General features: G+C 37.4%; 2 protein-coding genes across 6 annotated transcripts; both read right to left on the bottom strand.

Annotated features, from left to right (window-relative positions):
- On the bottom strand, positions 1-24,840 carry MTIF2 (mitochondrial translational initiation factor 2). Of its 5 annotated transcripts, none has more exons than XM_004461990.3 (15): positions 24,720-24,840; positions 23,521-23,582; positions 20,396-20,612; positions 19,934-20,045; positions 15,152-15,323; positions 14,231-14,391; positions 13,144-13,320; positions 9,785-9,924; positions 8,003-8,127; positions 7,131-7,335; positions 6,680-6,929; positions 6,207-6,347; positions 4,549-4,713; positions 1,045-1,185; positions 1-214 (listed from the first exon to the last, which is right to left on the bottom strand). In XM_004461990.3, the coding sequence occupies exons 3-15, from the start codon at positions 20,603-20,605 to the stop codon at positions 42-44; spliced, it is 2,172 nt and encodes a 723-aa protein (XP_004462047.1). In that variant the 5' UTR covers positions 20,606-20,612; positions 23,521-23,582; positions 24,720-24,840; the 3' UTR covers positions 1-41. The 5 variants fall into 5 exon arrangements, with proteins under 5 accessions (XP_004462047.1, XP_004462049.1, XP_004462046.1 ...); XM_004461992.4 differs by having other exon boundaries at positions 20,505-20,612; positions 23,491-23,582; XM_004461989.3 differs by having other exon boundaries at positions 23,491-23,582.
- On the bottom strand, positions 2,029-3,280 carry LOC101443258 (L-lactate dehydrogenase A chain-like). Its single transcript, XM_004481785.5, has one exon. It carries the CDS (start codon positions 3,263-3,265, stop codon positions 2,120-2,122), a length of 1,146 nt encoding a protein of 381 aa, XP_004481842.2. The 5' UTR covers positions 3,266-3,280; the 3' UTR covers positions 2,029-2,119.
- Positions 24,841-25,091: the final 251 nt, after the last annotated feature.

Consider the following 25,091-nt stretch of genomic DNA (forward strand, 5'->3'; position numbering starts at 1 on the left):
TTCTACAATAAAATATATTTATTTACATTTTTAATGTAATTTTAAAATCCTGGATCCCAAGAAGTCTTGGCTAGAACTTCCTTTTCTTCATAGCAAACAATTTCATCTCCTACTTTAAATTCTATATTTCCTTCATCCAAACTGAGACCACAGTCCATACCAGTTTTGATGACTGAAACATCATCCTTATGGTGCTTCAGGGAGGTTAATGAACCTTAAAGAAATGAAAAACTATATTCAACAAAGATTCAATATCCACTAAGAGCTATGTAGTATGGTGTGGAAAGGAAAATTACACAAATTCTTAAAAATACTGTACAAAATCATTTACATTTAAGCTATGAATAAAATACCGAGAATAACATTTGGGAAGTCTAAATACAACAAACTTTAAAGCTGCACATTAAATACTGGAGGGTTATATATCATAACCAAAATTTAAGTCCTGGCAGGTTAAGCCTAAATAAGGAACCAAAGGAAATTAAGTGTGCTGTACATGATTGGACTTGGGGTTCCCATTTCTAAGGTAGGTTAAGCCTTTACAGGGGATGGGATTGTACTCAGGACATAAAGAATGGGAAAACCAAAGAAAAGGGAAAAGACATTACAGGCAAAAAGCAATAAGATAAAAATGTAGATGAAGTGTAGATATGGCTGGAAGAGTAGTTTGGTACCAATCTAAAACCACTTAGAAAACCAGATTGGGGATCTGATAGTCTTGGAAGTCAGGACTAGGGAGAGGAAGGGAGCCCATCAACTGAAGATCAGTTTTGTGAATAAGAAGTAATGGCCCGAATGAGGATGAATGAAAGTCAGAAATGGATAGATCTCAGTAACAATCACCAGATTTTAATGATGGATCTGACATGAAGGTGAGGAGGGAGATAAAGGAGTAACTCAGGTTGGATGCCGCAGCAATCTCCAGCTACTAATCAAAGTACATGCTAAAGGAAGAGTAGGTTTGGAAAAGGCAAGGAAAGATGAACAGAATGGGTGAGTATGGATCAGCAAAGGAGGGTCTCGGTAGGTAAGTATTTTACTTACCCTTCCAAATCACTTGTCCATTACGGATTAATTTAAATTTCTGGGTTTTTTCTAACTGTCCCTTTTGGACTCTGCAGCCAGCCACAGGAACTTTTTTCTTCCCTTCTGTCACAGAGAAGGTAGCTAGTATAGAAGCTTCACCTTTAGGAAGAAACAATATTAAATACAGAAAATAAAGGTGCTGAGAAATAATTTTTGACATTCTTTGTAAGAATTAAAGGTGTTAAAAAGAAACTTAGGCACAGAAGTTCTGGTTTCTTTGGCTCCACCAACTTTATCCCTAAACAGAAATAAAAATATGAAAAACCTTTGATATTCTTGGAAAAGAATTACAAAAATAAACATGCTCACTGGAAGAGTGAACAGTAGAAAACTACCTCACTCTTGGCTCAATAAAATACACAGAATGATAATAGCAAGTAATAGCTTGGTACAATTCCTGCCTGCTCCATTAAAAATCTAGTTTTCTGCTCTCAATTTTCTAGAATAGATCACCTGTCATCACCTTACTTATTTTATTTTATTTATTTTTTCACTCTTTATGGTTTATTTGACATTTTTGAGGTACAACACTTGAACAGTTGGTTGCATTGTAATAGGTAATTTTTTTTTTACATTACATGGCAATGTACACTACTTTGATACATTTGGTACACAAAATAAGATCCTTTAAAATAGTTATGCACAAGACATGCAATGTTGGATTTACACATTGGAGTTCAGGATATGATTGATTGGGAGGAAGGAAATTACACGAGGCATGTTAGGTAAAGGAACCAGAAGGTATAAAATACACAGTAACCACACTTCTGGTTTGAAAGGCAGCTGCAGCATGTGCATTGGCACTGGTGCCTCAGACATAAACTATTTTATATAATCAGTTTGGGACTATACAAGATAGGTATCATCTTCAGTATCAGTAAATACCTTTAAGGTTTTAAGAAACATTCCTATGTCTAACTTTTTTCCTAGGTCATCTTACTGCCGTAATCCAAGATCAGATAAAAAGAACAGGAACAGCCCCCAACTAAAATCCTGTTGTAGCTTAAACAATGAAGTGGTACATTAGAAGACTTTAAAATTGTAGCTCTTTTTGGATCCCCCAAAGTGTATCTGCACTCTTCTTCAAACGGCCTTCTTCTTCAGGAGTCAGAGTCACCTTGACAACATCTGAGATACCATTCTGTCCCAAGACGCAAGGAACACTAAGGAAGACGTCATCTTTTATTCCATAGAGTCCCTTAATCATGGTGGAAACAGGATGTACACATCTAAGATTCTTCATTATAGTTTCTGCCAAATCTGCCACAGATAACCCAATGGCCCAGGAGGTATAGCCTTTCAGTTTGATCACCTCATAAGCACTGTCAACCACCTGTTTGTGAACCTCTTTCCATTGTTCCTTATCTGCATCAGTGCCTAACTCAGGGTGCAGATTTTTCAAGGAGACACCAGCAACATTCATTCCACTCCACACAGGCACACTAGAGTCTCCATGTTCCCCAAGGACCCAGCCATGACAGCTGGATGGGTGAACTCCCAGCCTCTCCCCAATTAGGTAACGGAACCGGGCTGAATCCAGATTGCAACCACTTCCAATAACACGGTTTTTGGGAAAGCCACTTAGTTTCCAAGCCACATAGGTCAATATATCCACTGGATTGGAAACAATAAGCAACTTGCAGTTTGGGCTGTATTTTACAACATTAGGAATGATGAATTTAAAGATGTTTACATTACGCTGGACCAAATTAAGACGGCTTTCTCCCTCTTGCTGACGAGCCCCAGCTGTGATGATAACCAGCTTGGAGTTTGCAGTCACACTATAGTCTTTGCCAGAGACAATTTTTGGTGTTCTAAGGAAAAGGGTGCCATGTTGGAGATCCATCATCTCTCCCTTCAATTTGTCTTCTATGACATCCACAAGTGCAAATTCATCTGCCAGTTCCTTCATCAGAATACTGATGGCACAGGCCATGCCAACAGCACCAACCCCAACAACTGTAATCTTATTCTGAGGGATCTGTTCTTCCTTAAGGAGATTCTGAATCAGCTGATCCTTGAGAGTTGCCATCTTAGATTTGGAATGGGAAGGAACCGGGACTACACGTCGAGCGGGCGTCTGCTGCGTACGGTGCTTGGATCCAGACTGGGCGGCTGCAGCTCCGGGACCCACCTTACTTATTTTAAATCTCATCACTGGTAATTTAATTATATCCATTTAAGGATAATTCTGGAAATAAGCTTAATTTTTTCCACAGAAAATTAAATTCCAATGATGAAATGATAACACATGATGTACGAATTTTCTAGCCATTAGTAGTATTGGATGGTGCTTGCTCATGGATAGAACATGCAAATCTCTGATCATGAGCAGATCAGAAAAGGCCTATAAATAAATCTGTATGTGTACCAAAACTAAATAATGTATCTAATAAAGAGTTATCAGACAAATCCAAATTAAGGCACATTCTACAAAGTCACTGGCCTAAACTGATCCAAAATGTCAAGTCAAAAAAGACAAAAAGGTTGAGGAACTGTTCCAAATTAAATGAGACGAGACAACAACTAAATGTAATACAGGGTCCTGGATAATGGGAAAAATATAAAGTACATTACCGGCACAATGGACAAAATTTGAATATGAACTGTGGATTAGATGATACTGTATAAAATGTTAAATGTCCTTAGTTTACTCACTAATGTGTGGTTCTGTAAGAAAATGTCCTTGTTCTTGGGAAATACAAGTATTTAGAGGCAAATGGGCTTAATATCTCAAATTACACTCTCAAATGGTCCAGAAAAATATGTTTAAGTATGTGTCTGTGTACATAAAAGGGAGTCTGGAAGGATTCAACAAATAGAGCAAAATGTAAGCAACTGCTGAATTTAATAAAGGGTGTGTGGGAGTCCCTTGTACTTTTTTGCAATTTTCCTAAAAGTTTAAATCTAAATCGAAATTAAAAGTTACCCCCCAAATTCTACAGGTGTGGATGCAAAAGAACAGGGTAATTCAATCAATCTTAAACAGCCTTTAATCCAACCAAAGGATTTACTATAAAGAACATTTAAATGTAAATTTCTTCTCACACTGGATATCTCTGCCAGCCCTAGGAAAAAACCAGCGCTCCATGACACTGTTAATAATCTATTTTTAAAAAACTTACTATGCCTCCCTATCCCAATCTAACTTGTACTACAATGACTTGTTCAGGTCTGTCTCGGTAGGCAAAAACTCAAGGGCTTGCTCTTCCTGACTTATTTGCCTTTGTGTCCTCAGGGCCTAAGCACAGGAGCATTCCTTGTACAGGGCAGGTGTTTATAATCCATATTATGTTACAATGAATTCTCATCTGTGGTAGTCACGGTTTTTTGGTCACAGGATATGAAATAGGAAGACCCTGGATACAACTTTGAAATACATTTCCCCTAAACTTGCTACCAAGTATTATTTAAAGCACTTACAATATAACAGTTTAAAAGTAACATTCACTGAACACTAACCTATTGGGTGTTCTTCCACAATGCAGGACAGTCTGCTGCTCAATTCTGCCTGCAAATCTTCAATAAGTCGGTAAATGATTTTGTGAAGTTTAATTTTTACTCCTTTTTTTGCAGCCGACTTTTGAAGAACATTTCCTGCATTCACATTGAAGCCATATATAACACCTGCCAAGCAGAAATAGAATCAGTAATATAACACAAATACTGCATATTTTGTTTTTCAAGAAGAAACTCAAATCAAAATTTTTTTTCTTTCCTTCCTGTGTAAATAAAAACAATTATGGGAGATGAAAAGTTCTGTAATTTTTTCTCATGAAAACTAGTAAATTTTCAAATTAATGAAAGTGAGAATTTTATAAAGTTCTATTGTGTCTTATTTAATAAGGAAAATTTATTATTTCATCCTTCACCTATGAAACATTATTTGAAGTGCCAATAATGTACAAGGCAGTATGCCAAACAAAGCTTTGGTTTTTATACCAAGGAAATAAGAAAATGGAAAACAGTAAGGCTGAAGTATTATTACCTTATGTTAGTAATTGAATTATTTTATTAAATTATCCTATGCCTGTAATTTTTGTTGTTTACTATAGGATGTTTGGCTAGCCAAAAGACGTCCAAAAATAGTGATTTAATTGGTAAATTTCAGGAATTATTTTAGGAAGTAAGAAGTTTCATGGAGTTGACCATTCCCACCCCACTTTACCAAAGACCAAATAAATAACGTATTTAACTGCAAATACTAGGGACGTGGGGAGTAAATGCAAAACACTCTTGCCTTAAACAAATGACAATAATTGACCTAAACAGCTTCAGCAAAAGAAAAACACAATCACATTGAAAGTCTTATCAGTAAGAAATCATTCACTACTGTCAGAGGCCTAGGCCAGTCAATGCCTAACAAAATCTGTGAAATAACCAGCATTACTGACAATAACTTTTCAGTAGTAGAGGTGACATCTAATTCTCATCAAATAAGGTTATGAAGTACCTCCCTCCTAAATGATTCATTAATCCCTCAGTAATGGTGATGCTATACTAGGTGCTATACCTAGTTAAAGCGATAGTTACGAGTATCTATCCTAAGTTCCACTAATAAAGACTGTGCCCCTGTCTTCTAGGTATTTACTGCTAAAAGGAGCTTTTGATCAAAGAAAGATATGGGTATTTTTTTGTTTGTTTGTTTGTTTTAGGAGGTACCAGGTATTAAACATGGGACCTTGTACATGGGAAGCATGCACTCAAAACACTGAGCTAAACCCACTCTCTGGATATGGTTTTTAAAATGAGAAATTAACAAAAATTCTGAATGGGCTGGTAAGAGTGTTAGGAGCATTCAAAAGTCTAAATCAATGAAAGATACAAAGAATTAACCTTGAATTGGGATGGGGAACCAGGAGTAACGGTGCCCTCAAAGAAAAATCAGAAACACTACTCGAGCTTGAATAGTTCCCTGAGGTTGCAGTATAATGGCAATAAGGCTGCAATACTGCACATCTCAGTTGGCCTTAATTGCTAGTTGGGACTTGACGATAGCAGGAAGGGTAATGCTGATAGGGTTACATTTCTGGCATGAGTAGCCAAGCAACAAGGGACAGAAGCAAATGGTTCAGAGAGTGATCTAGGGAGCACAGTTAAAGAGAAAATGGAGTCCTCACCATCAAATGTTTCAGCAAGGTTAACATCATTTTCACTAATATCACCCACTCCAAAATGTACTAATTCTAGTTCACACTCGTGGGAAGCATCATAGGTATTCAATATGTTCAAAATGGCTTCAACGGAACCATCAACATCTCCTAAATAGAGAAAAGTTTAAAATTGTTGAAAATAAGAGGTCTTAACACGCAAAAATGGCAATCTATTTAAAGCCCTCTTGGGAATGGCATTTACCACTAAATCCACATTAAATTTGTTTTAGCCCTGTAAATACCTACTTAATTTAATAAAGTATAATGAACCAAAGGCACATTTACAACAAAATCAGCAAGAAATGTGTTCACTCTGTGAAAATTACCCACAAAATACTGAAATATTTTTGGCTTAAATTAAAGGGACCAAACTAATTGTGAGAATGAAGAAATGCATATATTCCAAAATGAGCTGTAAAGTAAAATCTTTAAAAAGGCACCTTTAATAATTACAGGAAGTACATTTGAATCTCTTTCTGTTTTCTCTTTTGGCTTTAAAGGATTTTTTATTTTTTCCTGGTACTTTTTAAGTGATCTCTCCTTCCAGTGCAAAGTGCCATACTTCTCGCGGTCTTTCCGATGTGCTTCTTGGTGTTCCTTTCGTTTTTCTTCTAATATTTTTATGTCTTCTTTGTTTTTCTCCCGTTCTTGTTCATACTTCCTCCAGTCAACAACTTCACGTGCCTTTGGCTTTACAGGAAAAAACCCTGTCATTATTTAGCTAAATACAATAAAGGCCTTGTTTTTCTCTCCCACTAGGAAATTAGCCTAACTCATATGTGAAAATTACATGAATTTTATTTGTTAATATGAGTACTTATTTGGTGTAACATTTTAGATATTTAAAATCATCATATCATATTTAATATATAGGAATTAAAGTTGATGTACCTCAGATTCTACTTCAAGAATCTCATCTCCTGCAGAAGGAAGGTCTCTCCAGCCTATAATTCCCACTGGCATGCTAGGACAGGCCTCATTGATTGTTTTTCCATTTTCATCAAACATTAAGCGCACTTTTGCCCAACTTTTTCCGGCAACCAAAATTGAACCTTTTCTCAAAGTTCCTCTTTGAATTATAGCTGTGGTAACAGGACTAAAGCAGAAATAAAAGTATATCCTAATGTCACAGTCAGGATGTACAGTAAAGCCAAGATATCTTTATGAGGTTTATATATATATACATATGCATACATAGTTAATTCCACTACCATTTAACGTAAGCAGTTTTTCATATTATAAAAACGTTTCTTGTAAAGGTACATACTATGGGAAGGAGCAGGGAGCAGTGTTCTGACAGAATCCTAATCCTCTTTCTAAAACTGGTTTGTTATCAGTGAGGAGACCTCTTTTGTGATAGGAAGGGAAGTTCAAGAAAATACCATTTCAAAGACCTTCTTATATGCTATATTAATGGGTAAAGTCAAAAACAACTAAGAAAACCTAAAATGCAACAATTATTTCATCCCAATTTATGTTAGTTTATGCGGCTTTATCAGTTTAAGTCAGTGGGGTAAAAAAATAAAAGTGAACGACAAATCATTTAAATACAATTACTAGATATACAGATGGTTACTATGGTCTACTGATAACTAGCATTTTTGTGTCCTAAGTGCTTATGCAATAAAACATTTTCAAAACAAATGCTTTGAAACATGGGCTAACAATAACATGCAAAAATAATAATACATTGTTATAATTAAGTAAAAAAACATCAACCATGGAACAAAATTATTAAAAGACAAGCATTTTAACATTCCTACCCTCTTCCTTTGTCTGTGAAAGACTCTATTACTGTTCCTTCTACTGGACCAGTGGGATCAGCTTTTAATTCTAACATTTCTGCTAGAGTAATCGTTGCCTCCGCCAAAGCCATCAAATTATCGCCCTTTAACAATAACACAAAGGTATTAATTAGAATTGTCTGTAAATGTAAATACTAGGGTCAAAAGCCAAATAATTCCTGACAGTTACACTTTTCTCTTTATGCATTAAAAATAAGAATTGCCAATTAAAAAAAAAAAAGATCAGTAAGAAAACCTGGCCCAGCAACAAATCACACAAAGAGCAAGTGGCTATTTTTTTTAAATTAGAGAAGTTGACGGTTTGCAGAACAATCATGCATAAAATACAGGATTCCCATATAGCACCCTATCTACTAATATCTTGCATTGGTGTGGAACATTTGTTGCAACTGGTGATAGCACATTTTTACAGTTGTAATATTAAAGTCCATAGTTTAACAGTATAAAGTGTAACTGTGTACTGTAGTTCCATGGATTTTTAAAAAAATTTTATTCTGTTACTATATATAAAATTTAACATTTCCTCTTTCAATCACATTCAGACATATATTTCAATGATGTTAATGACCTTCACAATGTTGTGCGACCATTACCATCACCCATTACCAAAACATTTCCATCATTCCAAATAGGAATCCTGTATATTTTATGCCTTCATTTCCCATTCCCTATCCCCAACCAATCCCTTGGTAATCTATATTCAAGATTTACAAGTTTGCTTACTCTAATTATTTCACATAGTGAGATCATACAATATTTGTCCTTTTGTATCTGGCTTATTTCGCTCAATGTGAAATCTACAAGGTTCATCTATGTGTTGCATGTATTGGAACTTCATTTACTTTATACGACTGAATAATATTTCATTTTATGAATATACCACATTTTATTAGCCATTCATTAGTTGATAAACACTTAGGGAGCTTCCCTCTTTTAGACTGTGAATAAATGACAAGTAGCAATTTTATTAAAGGATGGCCACTGGTGGGTGGTGCTTCTTAATTCCCTTTCACAAACACATGCTTCATTTATTCTCTTTCCAACATCTTTTCTTTTTTTTTTTTTAAAGATTTTATTTATTAATTTACTTCTCTTCCTTCCCCGTCCCTCCCCCACCCAGTTGTCTGCTCTCTGTGTCCATTCGCTGTGTGTTCTTCTGTGACCGCTTCTATCCTTACCAGCGGCACCGGGAATCTGTGTTTCTTTTTGTTGCGTCATCTTGTGTCCGCTCTCCATGTGTGCGGTGCCATTCTTGGGCAGGCTGCACTTTCTTTCGCGCTGGGTGGCTTTCCTTACGGGGCGCACTCCTTGCGCGTGGGACTCCCCTACGCGGGGACACCCCTGCATGGCAGGGCACTCCTTGCGCGCATCAGCACTGCGCATGGGCCAGCTCCACACGGGTCGAGACCTGGGGTTTGAACCGCAGACCTCTCATGTGGTAGACGGGTGCCCCTAACCACTGAGCCAATTCCGCTTCTCCTACTCACAAATCATTGCCATTTATTCTTCACATTCTAAGCATGTCAATTAGAAAAGCATTAAGTTTTGTGACTGGCCTTTCTGAGCTTTATTCTTAAGCTCCTAACAAGGGTAATGATACCAGCTTTGCCTAGTACCCAGAGAATTTTTAAACAACTTTAGAAATAAAGTTTGTCAAATGCTCTTTAAGCAGAAGGCACTACGTACACTGCACATGGCATTACCAGCTGAATGCACTGGTCTCTGAGGGCCCACACTTACCGTAAGTGCAGAGACATGCACTGCTTGAACATCGCCTCCAAAATCCTCACATACCACATCGTAGGCCAGAAGCTCTTTCTTCACTTTCTCAGGATCAGCCTCAGCTTTGTCACATTTGTTAATGGCAAGGACAATAGGAACTGAAAGAGACACAGTTACGAAAAGTACAAACGGTGAGACCTCCAATCCCAGATATTCACAGTGAGACAACAAACTGTTACTGCGTCTCTTTACTTGGTGGACAAACTTATCTAATGAAAGATCTAAACGACCCATTTTGCAATCACACCACTCTATTCTGTTCTCCAAATGTAAAGAGGGAATCCAGGTATCTACAATTATAAGCAGATTATGAATAAAGAGCAGATACCTAAGGTTATTAAAAAAGAAATATTTTGAATTGAGAAACACCCGTTTTTAAACCTGAAAGCAAAATCAATAACCACATTGGAGATAATCTCCAGAAGAAAATCAAGAGAAGATTGTAATTCAATGTCTTCAGATCATTGCCTTTCTTTCCAGGAGCTATTAACTTATTTTTAAAAATCAACATCTTTAACTGGGGTGAAACTAAGTATCATTACTGCAAATTCTCTTTTAGGATTACAGCAACTCTTTACATATACCTAGCTCAGAGATTGACACATGGTAAACTCTCCATAAATGTTTACTTAATGAATGAACCAAATAATCCTATAATTTACTTCTCATTACCAGACACAACCACCCAGAGAAGAGAGATCAAACAAAACTCTGGGAGATAATAATTCACTGGTTGAGTTTCACCATCTCTGCAGTTTTCTCAGATATCAGAAGAGAACTTGAAAACAGACACAAAAATGCTATCCTCTCCAACAAAGCCACAGTTATGAAAAAGTACATTCCATAATGATAAACTAACTTTATTAGAACCATAAAAATAAGTGCAGAAAACCATGATATAAAGAATTTATCCTATGTTGACCATCTGATATGTCATAAGAACCCTGACAAGTTTAACACTCTCTTCTTTTTGCCATGAATTCCCTCAGGACCATTCAGAATTAGTGCATCTCATGAAAGCAGTTTTGAGGAATTAAAAAGGAAAGAGAAAAACTTAAAAAAAAAAATTAAATTTTAAAAATGGGAAAGAAACACTGGAAGCTAGGAGACCCAGAGTATAAATGCAGACATGCTGCAAATTAGCTGTGCAACCTGGGAGAGTTACTGCAGCTTTAAGTCTTAGTTTTCACTTTGTGAGATGCAAGAATTGGAAAAGATCAGTAATTCTCAATCTTTTTTTCCCTTGCCAACAAACCTGAGAAACAGGGCTCATTGCATCAGGTACATTTTCTCAAGGTGATAGTATTTTCTCAGAGAGAGAGTATGTATAGTGTTTATTATTACAATTTTTAAATAGAGAAATAAGGGAAAAGGTGGCCAAGGGATTTTCCAAAAGTTTAAAATGTTTACATTTGGTCAAATAAGTTATTTAAATTAGGTAATAGAAATTTCTCTACATTTAAAGAATTCCAGATAATAAATGAAGTAATAACAGAATTAGAATGTCACTACTTTGCACCCCTAATACATTTAGGGGGTGGATACATAGAAGTCCATTATTCTTTTCTTCCTACTTTTTATCTCTTTGGATTTTCCATGACAAAAAGGTTTTTTTAAAAATTTGAGACTTTTTTTTTTTTTTTAAAGATTTATTTATTTTCATTTAATTTCCCCCCCTCCCCTGGTTGTCTGTTCTTGGTGTCTATTTGCTGTGTCTTGTCTCTTTGTCCGCCTCTGTTGTCGTCAGGGCACGGGAAGTGTGGGCGGCGCCATTCCTGGGCAGGCTGCTTCTCTCCTTTCACGCTGGGCGGCTCTCCTCATGGGCGCACTCCCTGCGCGCGGGGCTCCCCCACGCGGGGGACACCCCTGCGTGGCACGGCACTCCCTGCGCTCATCAGCACTGCGCATGGGCCAGCCCCACACGGGTCCAGGAGGCCCTGGGCTTGAACGGCGGGCCTCCCATGTGGCAGACGGACGCCCCAACCACTGGGCCAAAGTCCGTCTCCTTGAGACATTTCTTATACCATGATGCCATGTATGTGAAATATAGAGAAAGAGTACTTATGGGCACAAGTCCCAAATTGAATTCCAATACACTAATCTCATTAGTTATACATCTGTGGGAAAAAAATTTAACAATTTTGAGCCTTATCTGTGAAACACTATAAGAATTCTGGGGTTGCCTTGAAGATCAAAAGAGCTACATTTGAACAGGGACACTATGTAGCATATCTCTTAAAAATACAAAAACAGGAAGCAGCTGTGGCTCCATTAGTTGGGCTCCCATCTACCATATGGGAGGCCTGGGTTTGCATCCGGGGGCCTCCTTATGAAGGCTAGCTGGGCTGAGTGCCATGAACAGCTGATGGCCCGTGCGCCGTGGAGAGCTGGCACAGCAAGATGACACAACAAAAGGGTGACAAGCAGATACAGAAAAAACGCACAGCAAATGGACACAGAGAAGAGACAGCAAAAGAAAGGAACAAGCCGCAAGGTGGGGAGTAAATAAATAAATCTTTAAAAAAAAATACAAAAACAGGTAAGCGGATGTGGCTCAAGCAGTTGGGCGCCCACCTCATGCATGGGACGTCCCAGGTTCAGTTCCCAGTGCCTCCTAAAGAAAAAGAGCAAGATAGTGAGCTGACGTCATGGGCTGGCATGGTGAGCTGATACAACAAGCTGTTGCAATGAGATGACGCAACGAGGAAATACAATAAGAGCTATAAAAAGCAGGGGGCAGGGAAGCAGCTGTGGCTCAATCAGTTGGGTTCCTGTCTACCATATGAGAGGCCCTGGGTTCATGTCCTAGGACCTCCTAGTGAAGGCAGGCTCGACTGCATCCAGATGCCACGGAGAGCTGACTCAGCAAAGTAATGCAACAAAAAAAAAGGGAGACAAGCAAAAAACACAGAAGAGTGCACAGCGAATGGACACAGAGAGCAGATGGCAAGCAAGCCACAAGGGGGAAGGGGAAATAAAATAAATACAGACACAGAAGAACACACAGCAAATGGACACAGAGAGCAGCGAGCATGCAAAAAGCCACAAGGGCGGGGGGAGATAAAAAAAGCAGGGGGGAAATGTGACTCAAGCAATTGGGCACCTCCCTCCCACAAGGGAGGTCATGAGTTTGGTTCCTGGTGCCTCCTAAAAATAAGACATGCAGACAAAGAGCACACAACAAACAGACACAAAGAGCAGACAGCTAGCTCGATGAGGCGAAGGGGGAGAAATTTTAAAAAATACAAAACAATTAAAAAAATACAAAAACAACAAGCAGTTTCCCTCCTGACACATTCAAGAAAGTCACACAGTACCTTTAGCATCTTTGGCATGCTGAATAGATTCTACAGTTTGTTTCATTACTCCATCATCTGCTGCTACAACCAATATGACAATGTCAGTGACCTGAGCACCTCTGGCTCTCATTGCTGAGAAGGCAGCATGGCCTGGAGTATCAAGAAAGGTTATTTTTTCTCCAGAAGGCAGAGAGACTGTGGAAACAGAAATCCAAAAACACTAAGAACTCAAATATTTACTTCCTTAATATGAAAGAATATATGTGACATTATCAAATGTAATCAATAACCCTTTAATTTTATTACTTTCATTAATTTTAATCAGAACAATACAGATTATCATTTCACAATGAAAGGTGATAACATACCAGTGAAACCTTTATTCTGTCCACATAGTAGTTTCAAACTAAAACTCTTCACATTTCTAGAACATAACTACTTTCATAAATGTAATATCTGGTGTCTATTCTGGGAAGAGAAAAGACCTAATGGAGGCAATCAAATCACACTTACACAACCACCTTGAGTCACAGGAAAGCAATTTAATAACAGTTAGTTGCTCAGGAATTAAGAGTCCAACAGCCTTAGGTTTGATTCCAGGCTATGCCACTTAGTTGTATACCTTGGGCAAGTTTCTTAACCTGATGAAGCCTCAGCCTCCTTATCTATAAACAGGAATGTGAATACCTACCTCATAATGTTGTTGTGAAGATAAAAAAGATAAAACATATAAAGTGCTCAGCACAGTGCTGGTGCATGCTAAGTACTCTGTAAATAGTAGCTATTATTTAATTATATTTAGTAATTATTTAACTATATTTAGCAATATTATCACAACCTAGCATTTGAGGTTATATAAACTAACGAAGAATTTTAGGTTCATTTAACCAAACTAAGAATGGGCTAGAATAAAGAAGGCAACATAATTTTTTTCTTATAAGTATAAAATAACCTTTATTAACCATCTGCTCTACCATTCATTAAATCAATGGCTCTATGCTTTAGCCTTCCCTTTTATTTTGTATTTGTATAGTTCAAATTATGATATTTGGCTTAAGAAAATCGTAAGTGGGGTTCCCAAACACGTTGTAATTTGTGTTCATACCAAGAAAGGCACCAATGTGCTGAGTGATGCCTCCAGCTTCCATCGCTGCCACTTGAGTTTTTCGCAGTTTGTCAAGTAGTGTTGTTTTCCCATGATCAACATGGCCCATTATGGTAACAACCGGGGACCTTGGGGCTAATAAAGCTGGATCTGCCTGGGGTCTACAATTAAAAGCAGAAGAGTTTCACTTTTTAAATAGTAGAAACACTTTATAGCCTGTGAATTGGTTCACAGTTCTTTTTGTGAACTACCATTAACTATAAAATCCAACAGTCAGCTTTGATCAACTTTCCCCATCTATACATATATTGACTTGTGACAGAATATATACTGACTATCCACCTGCAGCTGGATCTTCATAGCAATAAACAGAACTGAATCAAATGTTAAACTTCAGGGTCAATATATATATATATATTCAGCAAACTAAGAAAAATAACCCTTAGCATTTTATAATGACTTTAATTCCCCTCTGGGGCTTTAAGTACTTTAAAGAAAAGTTTATCCTATTACATTCACACATCATTTAATAACAAAAGAAATGTTGAGGCAAATCTTTCCATTAAAAGTGGTCTCCTCATGTTGAGTGATAAGCACGACACAAAAGGAAAAGATATTGTATGATTTCACTTAAAAAATATGCAAATTTGTCAGAAATTAGAGCACAGCTTATCGGGGAAGGGGAAGGAGACAGTTAATGCTTAATTGGTACAGAGTTTCTGTTTGGAGTGTTGAAAAATTTCTGGTAATATATGGTGTTGATGGTAGCACAACTCCATCAATATAATTGACACCACTGAATTGTACATTTGAAAGAGATTAAAGTAGGAAATTCTATGTTGTATATTTGTTTCTACTATAAAAATCTAAAAAAACAAAACTATATAATCTCCCTTCCCCAAAATATATGGTTAAGTTTACCTTCTTACAGCATTTTTATTTTCTCTGATTTTGTCCTGTTTTAATTTGCTCCATTTTAATTTCATCCCTGTTTTCTTTACCACTTCTTTGATCCAGACATCATCTAAACGTGAGTTTGCTTCTAGTGAATCTATGTCAATAGCAGTGTTCAATAAAGCTTCATATACACAATCTGGTTGGAATAAGATAAAAGCTTTTAAGTTCATGAACTAAATGCTCAAGAAAGTAACCTTGGGAAAGGGATATGGCTCAAGCAATTGCACTCCTGCCTACCACATGGAAATCTCTGGTTCGGTTCTGGTTTGGTTCCTAGTGTCTCCTAAAGAAGAGAGCAAGCTGACACAACAAGATGACACAACAAGAGAAACAAGAAGAAAAACATGAGTGACAGCAAAGCAGGGAGTGGAGGTGGCTCAAGCAATTAGGCACCTCCCTCCTGCATCAGAGGTTCAAGGTTCAGTAGCCAGTGCCTCCTAAAGAAACAAGGAAGATGAACAAACACAGCAAGTGCAAACAATGAGGGGGAGAGGAGAAATAAATGAATAAAATAAATCTTAAAAAAAAAACAAAGAAAGTGACATTTATTAATAAATATCTATATAAACAGTATATTCAATGAGTGGAAAAACTATAAACTGTTCATTTCTCTAATGTTAACAAATAACAAAGAACCTGAAAAGAAATAAATAATTAAAATGTGTTCCATTTATATTAATATATCTGCATATTCATAAGTATTTGAAAATAAGGATACCTCAGAGTCAGTGACTTACCTTCTGACCCATCAATAAAACATTAAACTGCATGTTGTATACACATTTAGTATTTAGTTTATTATAGTCAATGGCTTTGAACAGTTGTAATCATACATGTCATATATATATACACAAATGTGTATTTATCTATCTATAGAGATACACAGTATGTATGTCTAAGTACAAATACACACAACTTACTTATGTGTCTATTTAGAGTATCCAAATAGTCTGGAAATATGGGAAAAATATTTATCTATTGTTCTTTTTTCATTTTATTTATGTGCTTTGTTTTAATCTCAGTCATGTTTCCTTATGGATAACATATGAATGTATCTCTGATGATAATGAAATAGTTTTGTTTCCAGACTTTCAGTTAACCTATTTATAGATAGAAATTTAGAGATATATAAGAAAGAAAGATATCCTCAGGTAAGCAGAACATTAGATTAAGAGTATTCTATTCAGATCACAAACTTTAATAATGGGTTCTCACAAGCAAATGCAAACTGGCCCCAGCAGGCCCCAGCATACCACTGACTTTTTTTTAAAAAAAAGTTTTTAAGCTGGGGAATGACATGATCAGATTTGAATTTTTAAAAAATTTTTATTTTTTTAAAGATTATTTATTTCTCCCCCACCCTCCTCGTTATCTGCTCTGTGTCCATTCGCTATGTCTTCTTCTGTACCTGCTTGTTTTCTCTTTAGGCGGCACAGGGAAGCGATCCTGGGACCTTCCAGAATGGGAGAGGTGCTCAATCTTTTGTACCACCTCAGCTCCCTGGTCTGCTGTGTCTTATTATTTCTCCTCTGTGCCTCCTCTTGTTGAGTCATCTTGCTGTGCCAGCTCTCTGCTCAGACCAGCCTGCTGTGCGGGCCAGCACTCTACTTAGGCCAGTTTGCCACATGGGCCAGCCCTCCATGTGGGCCAGCTCTCTGCTCGGGCCAGCTTGCCTTCACTAGGAGGCCCCAGGAATCATACCCTGGACCTCCCATATGTAGACAGGAGTCCAATTGCTTGAGCCACATCCGCTTCCTACACCACTGATCTTATTACTTCATAATGTCAAGAAACCATAATTTCCTACATGTTTTTCCCCACCTTCATCCTATTGCAATAGAACATATTTTAAAAATATGACTCAAATTTTCTATGTGGATACACTCTCAAAGAACAACTCTTTCAAAACATAAAAACTGTAATACTGTTTCTAATAATGCAAAAAACACCTAATAATCAATTTATTTCAATTTTCTAAAATGTTACCCTAAATTTTCGAAAGGTTAGGTTAAACACTGGGATTATCTTTTCACCACTATATTAAATGTATATGGTACTGACAATATATAAATATTTACATGTAGAAAAGTGCACAAAGAATTTTTCTTAAGAATTCCTTTTTTTTTAAGTATTTTTTTCTTTCCCTTGCCTTCCCCCTCCCTGCTATTTTTGCTGTCTATGTCCATTTGCTGTGTGATCTTCAGTACCTGTTTCTCTTTTTGTCTTCTCATCTTTCTCCCTCAAGGATTTACCAGGATTCGATCCTGGGGACCTCTGATGTGGAGAAAGGTTCCCTGTCAATTGCACTACCTCAGTTCCTGGTTTCTGCTGCATTTCACCTTGACTCTCCCCTTCGTCTCTCTTTTGTTGTGACATCATCTTGCTGCATGACTCACTTGAGCGGGCACTGGCTCACCACGCAGGTACTGGCTCACCATGCGGGCACTCACATGGGCACTTAGCTCACCATGTGGGCACTCGGATCGCCGCACAGACCCTTGGCTTACCGCATGGGCACTGGCTCACCATGCGGGCACTCATGCGGGCATTTGGCTTGCCCTGTGTGCACTCATGCAGGCACTCAGCTCACCATGTGGGCACTCAGCTGGCCATGCGAGCACTTGGCTTGCCACACGGGCATTTGCGCAGGCACTCGGCTTGCCACATGGGCACTGGCTCGCCACACAGGCACACTTTCTCTTCTTTTCCACAAGGAGGCGACAGGGATCAAACCCAGGTCCTCCCAGAGGGAAAAAAGGAAGTACACACATTCTGATACAGTAGTTATTACTTTATGAAAGCTATCTTTAATTCAGAAGAGATTTTAATATAATAGTAAGTAAGCTTCAAATAGATATTTTATTTAAATAATCTCAGATCGGTTTGGGACTTTGGGCACTGTTCAATGAGACTAATTTTATATTTTAATGATCTATTTGGTGATAATAAGGAATTATTGTGGTTATATTTTCTGTGTGGGTGGTTATGTTTTAAAAAAACAAAGAAACCTCAATTTTTAGAGATACAAACTGAAGTAGTTACAGATTAAATGATATATTAATAATTGCGGTGACTGGATTATAATTACTTTCAAGTATATTATTCTACTCTCACTACTTTTATATATGTTTGAAAGTTGCCAATAATAAAAAGTTTTTAAAAAATCAAATCTATTATCAATATTATTTACAAAATTATATCAATAAAATTTTCCTTGGAAAATTTCTGAATGAGGTATCCATATTCATTTATTTTCCTAAGGTTTAGAATGATTGTATAATCTACCTGCAAAATTATAAAAATTCAAGACTGTGTGCTAATTTCCTATTTTTTGTAAAGATGTACATGCATAAAGTGTTAATACTTTCAGGCAGGAACAAAATCTCTCTCTCTCAGTCCATCTTATCTAACTCTTCAGTAACCTGACTACATTTAAAATTCTGGCTCTCTGTAATTTACAAAATACTAATTCTTGAGTGGTAATTGGTTCATGAGTAAGAGTATGGGCTCTCAAGCCAGGCCCCCGAGTTCAAATCCTGTCCCACCATATACAAGCTGTGAAACTGCGCTAGAATATCATCAATTATTTCCCTTTTCTTTTTTTTTTTTTTTTAAAGATTTATTTATTTATTTAATTTTCCCCCCTCCCCTGGTTGTCTGTTCTTGGTGTCTATTTGCTGCGTCTTGTTTCTTTGTCCGCTTCTGTTGTCGTCAGCGGCACAGGAAGTGTGGGCGGCGCCATTCCTGGGCAGGCTGCTCTTTCTTTTCACGCTGGGCGGCTTTCCTCACGGGCGCACTCCTTGTGCGTGGGGCTCCCCCACGCGGGGGACACCCTTGCGTGGCACGGCACTCCTTGCGCACATCAGCGCTGTGCATGGCCAGCTCCACACGGGTCAAGGAGGCCCGGGGTTTGAACCGCAGACCTCCCATATGGTAGACGGACGCCCTAACCACTGGGCCAAAGTCCGTTTCCCTATTTCCCTTTTCTAAGCCTCAGTTGCCTTAATCTATAAATGGAGATAATAATAATACCTACCTTTAGGGTACTGTGAGGATTATAAGAGTTAACACACAAAAATTACTGGTATATATTAATAGCTTAATAAATGTGAGTTATTATTATTAATTCTAGTTTCAAGAGTCTGCTTCACTTGTCACATTATTTTGTTACAATAGGTTATTCTTATGTTGTCAGATTACAATGAAACTTCCAATCCTGTTCTAGCAATTCTAAATAGTTAATAAATACATTAATGGTTCAATGAAGAATAAAAAAAATGACAATTATGCTTTCCATTTATAAGTAAAAATAGTATTCTTAAAAGCTGTAGTTATTACTATAAAATTTATCTGCTGGTCTTATGGACACTGAAAATGTGTGAAAAAAGGACATTTAAAAAATTATAGAAAAATAAAGAGAAAAATATGAATATAAGTATAGTCCCTCAGTCCAAAAACATTGTTTGGACTTATTTTAATAGATGACAAAATTTCTAAAAAAGAAGGGTTAATGTAGATAAGAAAATATTTTCTACTTTTGGTAAAAGCAAAATCTTGGAGTACTGTATTTGGTAGCACCAAGATACTAATTAGGGTTTGTAACCTAAAGTGGAAAATATTAGGACTTAGGTAAAGTCTTTTAAAACTACCAGTCTAGTTTTCATCCTTGAATCAATCAACCTCATAGCAAATAGATCAGATTTTCCATGTTCCCATATTTTTCCTTGTAAATATGATCTGGCTCACCTATGTCTTTTTCCATTGCTCTGGCCAGCTCCTTAACTGTCATTCCAATCCATACCTCTACCTCCTTTTTAGATTTTGTCACAGATGAACGAGATTTCTGTGGCCTTTCTTCCTATTAAAAAGTCAAACATATAATGAAGAAGGAATAAAATATTAAGTGGCAACTTTAGATTCTGGAATATCTATCACAAAAACAGCTCCTATTTCTACCAACAAACACTCCCATAAGTGGTTAAGCCTTAGACTAAAATTTAAAATGCATCTTTAATTCAATGTTAAACACTCACTTCCATGTGTGTGTTTGGAACCTCCTTTTCTAAACAATGCTGTATTCCCTGGAGTATAGCACTGAGGACAGATTCCTTAAACAACAAAATACTCAAATAAGATTTCTACTCATGGCTCTAGTTACTTCCTTCTCAGACCAAATAATATAAGTAATGAGCAGAAACCTTTAACTACCTTCTTTGTTATTAGAAGCCTATATTGAGACAAAGTAGCTGGGATGAGTGCATCTGGCCGGATAAACAACTGAGCTGTCCACATGGGGTAAGGAGATGAAAACACATGCCTCCAGAGTGGTAAAGTTCTTCTTTGACAAAGGCTATGAAGCTGTCTACAAAGACTGTGAAATCGTAACAGATTCTCCAACTTCAGTATCTTCTGGTTCATGTTTCTCCTATTAAAACAAACAAACAACAGCAAAAAAAACTCAAAATAATATTTGGGTTAATATTCAAATCAAGTTAACAAATACAAATTGGATATCTACTAGATGGGAAGCACTGGCCCAGGTGCTAGAGTTACAACAATGAGTCAAACTTGGGAGTCAGTGAAATGAGAATCCAAACTAAGCAGCCTCTAGATATTAGCTATTATTATTGTTAAATGTTACTACCATGACAGAACTAAAATACAAAGAAAACTTCATAAAAATTCTTTTCTTAAATCTTAAAACATCAACTAACCAAATCACAACTAGAGTGATTTTTCTAAAATGCAAACTGGAACTCATTACCTCTTTGCTTAACGTCCACTAGTGGCTCCCCATTACCCCAAGGATAATGTACAACTCCATACCATAGTATATAAGGACTCATTATCTGCCCTCCACTCATTTTCACACTTCATCTCTTATAATCTTATAGTTAGTTCCCCCACTCCTACCTCCCAAGTTTTTGTTATTCTGACCCATCTATAATCTCTGATGACTTGTCATCTAATTTCTGAAGCTTTGAATGTGCTCCAAGTGCAATGTCTTTCAAGCCTTAACACTTTACACTCTCCAAAACCCTAATAAAAAGGGTGAGAAAAAGGCACCCAATAAATATTAAATAATGCCTTTTGAATATTATTCTTGGAATGAAAGAAAAGTTTATTAGAAAGAATACTGTAACTGAAGTCAACAATAGCATAGTTCTTTTCCTCCTTGAGTCCTCTATTTCCTCTGCCTTTCCATGGCTTTGCTTTTCAGTTTTGAAGGATAAGAGCAACAAGAAAATAACATAAGCACAAGTTTACTCCTCAGCAAACATTTCTTGAGCACCATATGCCAGGCATAGTGCTTGATGTTGTTGATTCAAAGTTTAATAAGCCAGAGTTCCTTCCTTCAAAAAGTTTGCTGTCTTTAAAAGTATTCCAACATAATGATACAATATAATGATTCTTGGGCACACTGGACGCAGTGACTGATTACAACCATAGGGTAGTATTTTCATTTCAATAATAAGCAAGATCCTTTTTGTAAATTGTGGCATCATTTTTTTAATGAATAATATATTTCAAAGTAGTAGATATAGCCTTTCAGATTCTTCAATATAGACTTTCTTTTACTCTCCACTCAGAAACAGTCTCATTAAATATACATTTTAATGTATATCTTTTCAGGCCTTTTCTTGTGCTCATAGCTATTTTACTTCTCCAAATAAAATCATACTATATTTTGTTTTATAACTTTTTTTAAAAAATTTATTTTTATTTATGTCTCTCCACCCCCCCCAGTTGTCTGTTCTCTGTGTCCATTTTGCTGTGTGTTCTTCTTTGTCCACTTCTGTTGTCAGCAGCACAGGAATCTGTGTCTCTTTTTGTTGCGTCATCTTGCTGCGTCAGTTCATGTGTGCAGCGTCATTCCTAGGCCGGCTGCACTTTCTTTCGTGCTGGGCGGCTCTCCTTAGGGGCGAACTCCTTGCGCATGGGGCTCCCCTACGAGGGGGACACCCCTGTGTGGCACGGCACTCCTTGCGCACATCAGCACTGTACATGGGCCAGCTCCACATGGGTCAAGGAGGCCCGGGGTTTGAACCGCAGACTTCCCATGTGGTAGACGGATGCCCTAACAACTGGGCCAAGTCCGCTTCCTGTTTTATAACTTTTTTTGACTAAAGAATATATTGTGAAGGTTCTTATAGCAAGAGTCTTAACTACATATCCCTGTGAATTTTAACATGAACAGTCCTGTCTGGGCAGGTCTGAATGAGACCAGGAATGTTTCAGGAATTTTATGAAAACATAGTCATTATTAAAAAGTAAATTACAAAAAAATAAGAGGGGAGAGGATGTAGTTCAGTGGTTGATCTCCCGCTTTCCATTTATGAGGTCCTGGGTTCAATCCCTGGTACCTCCTAAAATAATAATAATAATAATATATAATTACCAAATGATATTGAAAGCAAAAGCAATAAATACTCAAAACTTTTTTATAGGGAGTGGATGTGGCTCAGGCAGTTGGGCACCCACTTCCCACATGGGAGGTCCCAGATTCCGTTCCTGGTGCCTCCTAAAGAAGACAAACAAAAAACTAGCATATAATAAGCAGACATCAAGCAAAAACAATGAGCAGACAACAAGCGTACAAAAACAAGCAAACAACATGCAAAAACAATGAGCAAGACAACAAGCAAACAATGAGAAGACAGTGAGCAAAACCAAACACAAGCAGGGAATAGATGTGGCTCAAGCAGTTGTATGCCCACCTCCCACATGGGAGGTCCCAGGTTTGGTTTCCAGTGCCTTCTAAAGAAGAAACAAACAGAAAACGAGCAAAAACAAGCACACAGATATGGGAGCCATCAGGGGGGCTTAAAAAGAGACTCTATTGTGAGCATTTTTCTGTATCATTAAATATTACCCTTCAACATTATAAAAACCAAGGAATAAAAATTATGGAATATTTCAGTGTGTTTACCTTAACCCAAATAAAGCTACCTTCTATAAAATACTACTTACATTATACTGATATTTTAAAACCTGTTTTTCCCATACTATGGTATTTCTATAATGTGTTTGATTTTTTTCCTGCTATATATTTTCAAAATGTGTTCAGAAATGATAACGGCTATTTGATATGACCAACAAAATTGAGACTCTGGACAAGTGAGCTTTGCTGGATAAATGAATGCTAAATTAAAAATAAAACGTTCTATTTTAACCAATCTTCCTAAACATACTTTATTGTCCTGACACAATATACTGAATATTTTTTAAAAAGTAAAGAAGAAAAGAAAACTGAAAAGAGGGACAATATAGTGGACAAAGTACTAGTCTAAGCAACAAAAGACCTTGTTTGGAGACCTGGCTCTGACAAATACCAGTTCGTATTATCTTGATTGAGCAAGTCACTTGTTTCCTATGGGCCTCATTTTCCTGATCTCTGCAAAAGAAAATAAACGTGATTAAAGGTCTGTCCTTCCTATTACAAAGGCTATGATGAGGAAATGAAATACTACATATACTTTATCACCAGCTATTTAAAACCTGTATCATGTCTTTTAATGATTTTAGATATGCTTTGAAGAGATACTGCTTAAAGTTGAAAATATTTATAAGTCACGATCTTGTTTATTTATGGATAATTCTGAGATTTAGTGTATGTAAGATAGCAAGCATTTTACCTTAAAAGATTTATTCAAGTTAGACCTTCAAAAGAAAGCCCAAACTTAATTACAAAAAAAAAACCCAAAAAACCACACATTAAGATTTAGAAATTCCTTCAATAGTAAATGAATATTTACACACATTAAACGACTAAAGAATGATACAAATTTTCTTATATTGGTAAGTGACCTTGGACTAAGCAGTAAAGAATGTTCAGGAAGCACAGGATTCTGTACCAAAAAAAAATTTAATTGTGGAAACCAGGTTTGAAAAGGACATAAAATAGTGGAATGGAATGGGAAGAAGGGCCCTACGGGGAAATTAACCAAAGCACATATAGATAATTGAATCAGGAATTAGAAAGACACATTGGGGGCAATAACCTAAATGTCTAAACTGCAAAGAATCTTAGTTATTACTAACTCCAAACTCCTTATTTTAAAAAGGAAACGACTCCAGAGAGATCAAAAAGCCTTCTCCAATGGCATACCGCTAGCTAATGGCAGTCGTTATTAAAACCCAGGTTTTCTGACCGCTGATTCGGTTTTCTTTTCAAGGAATCAAAGATGTTGGAAATGGTCACTGTGTTAGTGGAAATGTCTAAATATAATAGTTGGAAGCTTTAGAACTTATCTGAAAGATAAAAAGAAGTCCCTGCAGAAAACTACGGATTTGGGTGGATACACGTAGAATCCGAGTCCCGAAAGCCTGGGTTCACGAGAGGCAGAGGAACAAAAAGCCAGCTGACCGATGCGGGGAGAATAATGAACATATTCTCGTAGAATCAAGGCGGGAAATAAGTGCATCACTGGAAATCTGGCTGATGCACGACGTTTATGAATTCAAGGGATTTGTGTCAATGACACTTTAGGCCAAACAACGTACGCCACACAGGATAAGAGACGCTACTCACTTAGCTCCTATATAAAGTCCCGGGAGTCTGGAATCCCAAGCCGGGCGGAGATAACCTTCGGGCCCGCTGAGAACTGTCGGTCCTTCCCCCAATCCGTCCCCAACAGGCTTCCGGACCTTTGGGACCGCAGCGAACAGTCGGTCCGTCCCCCAATCGGTCCCCAACAGGCTTCCTGCCACCGCCGGAAGCGGTTCTTTCTCGAAGGCATAAGTACAGCGTCCTCCGGTCGCCGTTGCCACCTGCTGGCACGGTTCAGCCTGTGACGTTCGTGAGAGCCAGTAAAATGTCGCTAATCGTTTCTGTAGGTCCCTTTTTTGGAAAGAAATTACTGCTACTCTGGTCCTGAGGGAGTTCGGTGCATTTACCCGACGG

The sequence above is a fragment of the Dasypus novemcinctus genome, chromosome 17, assembly GCF_030445035.2.
Source record: "Dasypus novemcinctus isolate mDasNov1 chromosome 17, mDasNov1.1.hap2, whole genome shotgun sequence".
Taxonomy (NCBI): domain Eukaryota; kingdom Metazoa; phylum Chordata; class Mammalia; order Cingulata; family Dasypodidae; genus Dasypus; species Dasypus novemcinctus.